The sequence below is a fragment of the Triticum dicoccoides genome, chromosome 3A (genome assembly GCF_002162155.2).
Source record: "Triticum dicoccoides isolate Atlit2015 ecotype Zavitan chromosome 3A, WEW_v2.0, whole genome shotgun sequence".
Taxonomy (NCBI): Eukaryota; Viridiplantae; Streptophyta; class Magnoliopsida; order Poales; family Poaceae; genus Triticum; species Triticum dicoccoides.
Window position 1 is genome coordinate 620,739,821 of NC_041384.1, and position 8,352 is coordinate 620,748,172.

The 8,352-nt window shown below is 41.5% G+C and overlaps 1 protein-coding gene across 4 annotated transcripts; it reads left to right on the forward strand.

The window, feature by feature from the left end:
- Nucleotides 1–2,722: 2,722 nt before the first annotated feature.
- Nucleotides 2,723–4,885, forward strand: LOC119269639. 4 transcript variants are annotated; one of them, XM_037551522.1, is made up of 4 exons: nt 2,723–3,290; nt 3,381–3,509; nt 3,604–3,662; nt 3,764–4,596. In XM_037551522.1, the coding sequence occupies exons 1-4, from the start codon at nt 3,234–3,236 to the stop codon at nt 3,858–3,860; spliced, it is 342 nt and encodes a 113-aa protein (XP_037407419.1). In that variant the 5' UTR covers nt 2,723–3,233; the 3' UTR covers nt 3,861–4,596. The 4 variants fall into 4 exon arrangements, 3 of the variants coding, with proteins under 3 accessions (XP_037407419.1, XP_037407420.1, XP_037407418.1); XM_037551523.1 differs by having other exon boundaries at nt 2,723–3,284; XR_005133678.1 differs by adding an exon at nt 4,620–4,885 and having other exon boundaries at nt 2,726–3,509; nt 3,764–4,099.
- The last annotated feature ends 3,467 nt before the right edge of the window (nt 4,886–8,352 follow it).

An 8,352-nucleotide genomic window follows, 5' to 3' on the forward strand; every position in this document is an offset into this window, starting at 1 on the left:
TCTAGTGAAACCTATGGCCCCCGGGTCTGTTTTCCATCATATATTTTCAGATCTATAAACCAAAAAAAACCTTGCTACAATTTATTTATATTTACTTTAGTTTGCTCTTTTACTTATCATTTATATCTATATTTATTAGATCTCACTCTTGTTCGTGACCGTGAAGGGATTGGCAACCCCTTTCTCGCGTTGTGTGCAAGTGGTTGTTAGTTTCTGCAGGTGTGTAGATCGGAGGCTTGCTTGTGCCTCCTACTGGACTGGTACATTGGTTCTTAACTAAGGGAAATACTTATCTCTACTTTGCTACATCACCCTTTCCTCTTCAAGGAAAAAATCAACGCAAGTTCAAGAAGTAGCATTAGTCAGTTCAGATTAGAAGCTCTGAAACCTGCAAATACTGTCTCCAGTGGTCAACAGCCAACAGGATTGCTAAGTATTATTTTTCATACACATAAAGAGTCTGATTCCTGGGGCCTAGAGCTTTGCTAACATAAGCCAATGGATGCCCATTCTGCATAAGTACTGCCCCAATACCCACATCACAAGCATCTGTTTCTATCACAAAAGTCGAAGAGAAATTAGGAAGAGCGAAAACAAGAGTTGTTACTAGGGCATGCTTAAGTAGTGCAAAAGCTTGTTGTTCATTTGCTGTCAAGTGGAATGACACCCCTTTTTTCAATAGATTTGGCAATGGCTTGCTCACAATCCCATAATGACGAATACACTTTCTGTAATAGCCAGCCAGACCCAGAAAACCCCTAACCTCTTTAGCAGATACATGAGTAGGCCAATCCTGAATAACAGAGATTTTTGCTGGATCAGTAGAAACACCTTGTCCATTAATGATGTTCCCCAAATAAGCAATTTGTGTTTGAGAAAAAGAGCATTCAGACAGTTTCACCTGCCATTGATGTTGCATTAATAATTTTAGTACTTCTACAAAGTGTTGCAAATGTAGAGCATAAGAAGTGCCGAAGACCAATATATCATAAAAGAAGAAAACTGCATATTTCCTTCAACAAGGGGATAAGGTGTCACTCATAGCAAACTGAAACGTGTTAGGTCCACCAGTTAGTATTTGTGAAAGGACCAGAAACTCAAAATGTCCAAAATGAGTCTGAAATGCAGTTTTATGCTCTTCTCCAGGGGCTAATCTGATTTGATGATATCCAGATCTCAAGTCAAGTTTGGAAAACCAACAAGAGCCTGCAAGTTCATCCAAGAGCTCATCAATAACTGGGATAGGGAACTTGCTTTTGACAGTAATGAAGGAAATATGCCCTAGAGGCAATAATAAAGTTGTTATTTTGTATTTCCTTATTCATGATAAATGTTTATTATTCATGCTAGAATTCTATTGATCGGAAACCTAAATACATGTGTGAATACATAGACAAACAATGTGTCCCTAGTGAGCCTCTACTTGACTAGCTCATTGATCAAAGATGGTTAAGGTTTCCTGACCGCAGACATGAGTTCTCATTTGATAATGGGATCACATCATTAGGAGAATGATGTGATGGACAAGACCCATCTGTTAGCTTAGCATATTGATCGTTCAATTTTATTGCTATTGCTTTCTTCATGTCAAATACATATTCCCTCAACTATGAGATTATGCAACTCCTGGATACCGGAGGAATGCCTTGTGTGCTATCAAACATCACAATGTAACTGAGTGATTATAAAGATGCTCTACATGTATCTCCGAAGGTGTTTGTTGAGTTGGCATAGATCGAGATTAGGATTTGTCACTCCGAGTATCGAAGAGGTATCTCTGGGCCTCTCAGAAATACACATCATAAGCTTGCAAGCAAACGACTAAGGAGTTAGTCATGAGGTGATGTATTATGGAACGAGTAAAGAGACTTTCCGGTAACGAGATTGAACTAGGTATGAAGATACCGACGATCGAATCTCGGGCAAGTAACATATCAATGGACAAAGGGAATTCTGTATATTGTCATAATAGTTCGACAGATAAAGATCTTTGTAGAATATGTAGGAGCCAATATGAGCATCCAGGTTCCTTTATTGGTTATTGATCGAAAATGTGTCTCGGTCATGTCTACCTAGTTCTCGAACCCGTAGGGTCCGCATGCTTAACGTTCGATGACGATATTGTATTATATGAGTTATGTGATTTGGTGACGAATGTTTTTTGGAGTCTTAGATGAGATCACGAACATGATGAGGAATCTCAAAATGGTTGAGAGGTAAATATTTATATATATAGAACGATAGTATTCAGACACCGGAAGTGTTCCGGAGTGTATTGGGTATTTATCGGAGTATCGGAGGGGTTACGGGAACCCCCGGGGGGATATATGGGCCATATGGGCCATGAGAGGGGAGCACACCATCCCACAAGGGGTGGCGCGCCCCCCTATGGCAGGAGGCCGAATTGGGAGAAGGAAAAAGGGGGTTTGGCCCCCCTTTCCTTTCTCTCTTCCCCTTCCCTTTCTTCTCCGGTGAAATAAGGCAGGGACGCCACTTGGGGAAACCCCAAGTCGGATTCGGATCCTACTTGGGGAGCACCCTGGCTGCCTCCCCTCTCCCTCCCACCTATATATATATAGGGTGACACTATTCTAATCCTGGGATTAGAATAACTATTTGGATCACACCGGCCCTATAAGGGCTCGATCATAGGTTCCCGAACTCCCGAACCGCGCTGGAACGAAGTAAAAAAATACTATGACCATCCATCCCGCATCTCCCGCACTCCCTCGATCCCACCTCCTGCAGTCCGACCCATCGTCCCCCACCATCAGCCCCCAGAACCGCCACCGCCATCGCATCTAACCCGCGCGCCACTCCGCGGGCCGAGATCCAGCCCCCGCGCCTCCCCACTCCTGGATCCGGCCGCCTCGCTGCTCCCGCGCCTGAGCCGGCCCCCGCGCCGCCCCACTCCTGGATCCGGCCGCCTTCCCACCTTGCTCCCCCGGCAGCACCCGCCTCAGGCCGACGGCGCGAGAAGGCCGAGCTCGGCCGTGCTCGCCACCTCGGCGGCTCACCCCGCCCTAGCCACCTCCGCCCTTGCCTCCAACCACCGCCCCGACCACCTCCACCACCGCCCTCTGCCCCGACCACCTCCCTTCCACCTGCCCCCAACTTCCCCTCCGGCGTGACCTTCCCAGCACTCTGCCGCGACCTTCCCTCCCCTCCGACGCGGCCTGCCCTCCGCCCATGTTTCTTGGAACGTGCTGTCGTCCCCACTCGCAAATCAAGCCATGGCCGGCAAGATCCATCATGGCTCCCCTGTAGCAGCTATTTTTCCATATGTAGTGGTTGCAAAATATCTACTATCCCCAGTTTACCAACTAGTGCTATTGACCTCTGCAACAAAACCTGAACCATCTTCTCTTGAATTCCTCCAGCCTAACACACCCGTGAGATCGCCTGACTACGACAACGACGTGCAAGGGACCCTCACCATGGGTGTCGCGGATGAGTACGTGGGCGCCGTCATCGGCTATGCCGGGAGGACCATACGTGAGATCGAACGGGTACGTACATATCTCCCACACCACCGAAGCGCAGCCACAAATGGTTAACCGACAAGGCTATGGTTTGGACTAATGGTTCGTCGTCAGAGTGCAGGTTACGGGCGTGCAGATCAGTATCTCTAAGGGGGAGCTCAAAGCTGGGACGAGCGAGAGGTAGGTACTACAACAGGTCTCAACCGGGTTTGCATGTTCTTTACCCACGAAATCAGTCCTGCCTGTATGTCATTTTGACCTGCAGCGTGTGTGTGGTGCAGGGAGGTGGTGACCAGTGGGACATGGGAGGCGGTCGATGCGGCGGAGGTGATGATCGTGCAGCGGGTCTCGGATGCCGCCAATAGTTGCCACCGGTAGCAGGGTGGCGGTGGTGTTGACAGGCGGCCTGTCAAGGAAGTGGAGTAGCAGCAGCAGTAGCGGTGATACAACAGAGCAAAGCGGAGCAGAGTATAGTACTGAATTACTACTAATGGTGGTAGTAGGGCAGGAGATGTCCCAAGTTTTTTGGTCCCTTGCGTGCATCGCCGGAGCAATTTATTAGCAAGAATTGCTTACTTGGGAGGGGAAGGCATGGTGCAATTACTGATGGCTACACGGTTAGTTTTGGTTTTGGTCAATGTTGCTTCCATGTTTGACTACTAGTGTATCCGTGCCTTGTGTTTTGGTGAGAGGATGGATGGATGATTCCTCTAGGTTTGATTGATCCAACCCAAGAGGAGAGGACTTCTGAAATGGAAGGCCGAAGCACAGTTGTTTTTTACTACACACAAACTTGGATGATCTGATCAGATGAGATCAGACTTCCATTGTGGAGCATGTTGCAACTTTCGTTTAGTTCTGAGACTCTAATTTTGTCAGTTTAGTCCTTGTATTGTTCTTTTACGAAAAAAATTGAAGAGTCAAAGAAAATGGAAAAAGAATGCATAAGTATAGCTACTTAGCAGAAAATGGTCAAAGAGTATGTTGCTTCGATGATTTTTTGTGTGCTTGTATTTGAAAAATTACATCAAAGAAAATTCAGCAACTTGTGTACTTATGTGGATAACGTGGGAACAATATCCTGCCCACCGTCTATTTTTGCTAATGATTTTGTTTGTCTTCCATTTTACATGTTAGGAAAATTGACGCCAGAACTTTTTGTCTTGAAAATAAGTTCAAATAAATAGACAGGAGAAGGTCACATATGTGTACCAGGAAAAAGTTTGCGGTTTGAAGGAGGACTGAAGTTCAGAGTGATGTGGATGTGAAGGTTCAGAGATGTTTTTTTAGTATATTCAAACATGTTTTTCCTCTCTTGTTCTTCATTTCTTAACTTCTTCATAATTGATTAGATAACTTCTAAGGCAACATGTTGTTGTCTGAAAAGCTTATGTACTCTTATGTGTACGTAAAACACTTTGATCAATATACTCTTTAGTTTATGATTCTTTCTTTCCACTATCACTCAAGCTTGGTGTTCCTAAAAAATATGGTGCACCTCCCATTTGCGAGTCTGTGTGCCCACAATCTTGTGGTTAAATGACCTTTGTGAAATGTGATGATTCTTCGTAAAGTAGTTTGTGCAAAAGGAAAAAGTATTCAAGTGTCCGCAGCAAAACTCCAGTGCATAAAACATATGTTTTGTGTTTATCTATCTGAAAAATTGGCCACTATTGCAGCTTTGCCTGGTGTATCAGTTCAACTACAAAAAAAAGTTTTTGCCTAGTTTAGTCAGTTGTTGGAACAAAAAAAGGGGCTGAAAGGTCAAAATGTTTTATTCGTGAAGGTCAAAAGTATGTTAAGTATATTTTTCTGGAACACTGGCACTCTTTGTACATCATGTTGTCAAGTTATTCACACTTGCATTCTGCAGAACAGAAAAAGAAAAGTTAGGGTGTTTAACTTAGTAACCCGCCCAGTGACGATGATGACGCGACACTCTTCCTTGTATGGCGACGACTTGGTGCTCCTATGGATCAACAACAACTTGTGACCTTCTAGCGACGGCCGACTTGACCTTCCTAACGAATCGGTTCAAAAAAATTTCTACAAAAAACAAGGGTATTTCTATTACTAACAGAAAATAAACCAAGAAGTCCAAATTAGAAAAATAGAGAAGTTCAATATTTATAAAAAGTCAAAATTTCCTTGTTACCAAAGAATAAAATGACAAAGATCAAATTAAAATAATGGAGTAGTTTGATGTATATGAAAAACTTAAATTATTTTCGTTTCTAGGAAAAATAAAAGTATGCAGTTTAATTTTAAAAAGTTTGATGCTTATTTAAAAATATATTTTTAAGAATAGGATTAAAGAAGTTCAATTTAAAATAACAGAGAAGTTCGTAGTATATAAAAACCTCAATTTTTATGCTAAACTATTAATTTGTGTTTTTATGCCTATGTAAAGTATTAATTTCGTTCATCTCAATTCGGTCATAGCATGGCTGCAATTAATTACAAACAAAATCAAGAAAAGCATTATAGAGTAGAAAAAAAGAATATGTTCGAGAATTTCCACTTCATCTTCTGCGATAGTTCAAAGGCGGACCTCCGAGGAATTCAAAGGGTTTGTTCATTCGAAATGGTGAAGTGCGTGAAAAAAATAGCCAAAATTATTTCAAAACTAAGTTTTTCCCGTATAAAAATTGAATACAATTCTTTACTCAAAATATAAAAATGTGAAGTTCAAATTGAAATAACAGAGAAGTTCGGAGTTCATTCAAACCTAGGATTTACCTGTTCAAAAAATAAAAACACAACGCCATTTTTTGCACTTTTAAAAACAATCTCATAAACGAAAAAAATGGTTGCTAGAAGTTCAAGTGCTCGGTGAGGAAAAGTTAAAAAGTTCTTGTGAGAGAGGTTCACCGTGTATTTACATGTCCAAAATACATAAAAAATATGTTGTTTTTTGTGTTTTAAAATAACTCTCTCAAAGCAGAGAGAAGTTCAACGTGATAACAACCAAAAGTTCACGTACTACATGGTGTGTGTTTCATATAAGAAAAATACAATAAAGTGAAACAGAGTGAAGTTCAAACAGACTTGCCCCAAAAGTTCAACTACTTCACGCAGTGCAAAAAATAGCACGTCAAAAACAGAGTGAAGTTCAATCAAACCTGCCCGAGAAGTTCAACTACTTCACGCAGTGCATTTCCATTCGCGATGAAGGCAGAAATCATGATCTCGTCATTTTCTAATTTATTTCAAAACGGCAAGAAGTTAAGAAAAATTATTGTGAGAGGGGTTTGTACAAAAGGAGTATCATTTGTGTAACACTTGACGGATGGATGAGAAAACTACAAATGAAAAATACGTCACAGAAGTTCAACGTGAAAACACCAGGAAGTTCACCTACTACATTGAATGAATATCAGATGAAAAACTTTTAAAATTGTCGCTAGTATGAAAAGATGATCAACACGGGAAACTTGCATGTTTACAGAAGCTTTCCATCCGTATATCACCTGCTCAATTCCCGTGAGTGGACGGAGAGTTACAAGCAGTGGATGAAGAGCTACGAGCAAAAAAAGAACGTGAAAAAACAGAGTGAAGTTCAGGTACACGCGCCGAGAAGTTCAGGTTCTTCACGCGGTGCATTTTCGAAGAATCTGTTTCGCGATAAAGGCAGAACGCATGATCCCGCCGTTTTAGAAATTACTTGAAAATGGCTAGGAATCAGAGAAAACCATCAACATGAAAAAAGTTTCACATTTTTCGTAGCTTTTGAGCGATATATTAATTGCCCCATTCCAATAAAGTTTGTAGAAATTATAGTGAAAATACGTTTTTCGCCATTTTCAAAACTGACTTAAAACCGTAAAGAATTGGAAGAAACAATACATACAAAAAGTTTCACATTTGTTCAAGCTTTCCAACGCCATATCATTTACTGCATTCGGACATACGGTTAAAAAATTAGCTCGAAAATACGAACTCGGTAGGACTTGGATCATTTTCTAAATTACTCTTAAACCATTCAAAATTAGAAAAAAACTTTCAAGATAAAAAAGTAGCGCATTTTCATAAGCTTTCCAATGTCGTATCATATGCCTCCATTGGATTAGCCGTTTAGAAATGACATCGAAAAAACGAACTCAGCTATTCGGTTCACGAAATTTTATGTTTTTTCAAATTACTCTTTAACCATAGGGAATTAGAGAAAACTTTCAACATGTGGAAGGGGCGGTTTTGCAGCAGATTTCCAACGCCATATTGTATGCCTCATTTCGATAAACGGTTTAGAAATGCGATCGAAAATACCATTCATGTTCTTTGTGCGAAGAAAAAATGGTTTTCAAAACTGCCCTTAAACCGCTTGCATTTTGCCAAAAATTTAAGTTGGGTCATGATACTGGTGTCCATAGCTTTCCAACAGTATGTCGCAAGCCCCATTTGGGCAATGTTGGCAGAAGTTCGACCTAGCACTGAAGGAAGTTCAGGTCAAACAAATCAGGCCGTAAAATTGCAAAAACGCAAGTTCATCACGACCCAAGAGTAAAACCTGCCAACGAGCGAGTGACAGAAGTTCAAGGGAAAAACAACGGGGAGTTCAACTACTATGCGGAATGCGTTTCAGGTGAGGATAAAAGAATGTAAAACTAAAAGCCTAAAACGTTTGTTGCAAGAAGTTCACGTGCTTCTCCGAGTGAAGTTCGAGAACTCTAGTGCTAGACGTCCGACCTTCAATTACATGTAAAAACAGAGTGAAGTTCAAACAAGCATGCCCCTGAAGTTCAACTACTTCACGCAGTGCATATCCATTCGCGATGAATGCAAAAATCATGATCTCACCATTGAGGTTTGTTAAAAAACATATTGTGAGAGAGGTTTGTACAAAAGGAATATCATTTGTGTAACACCGATG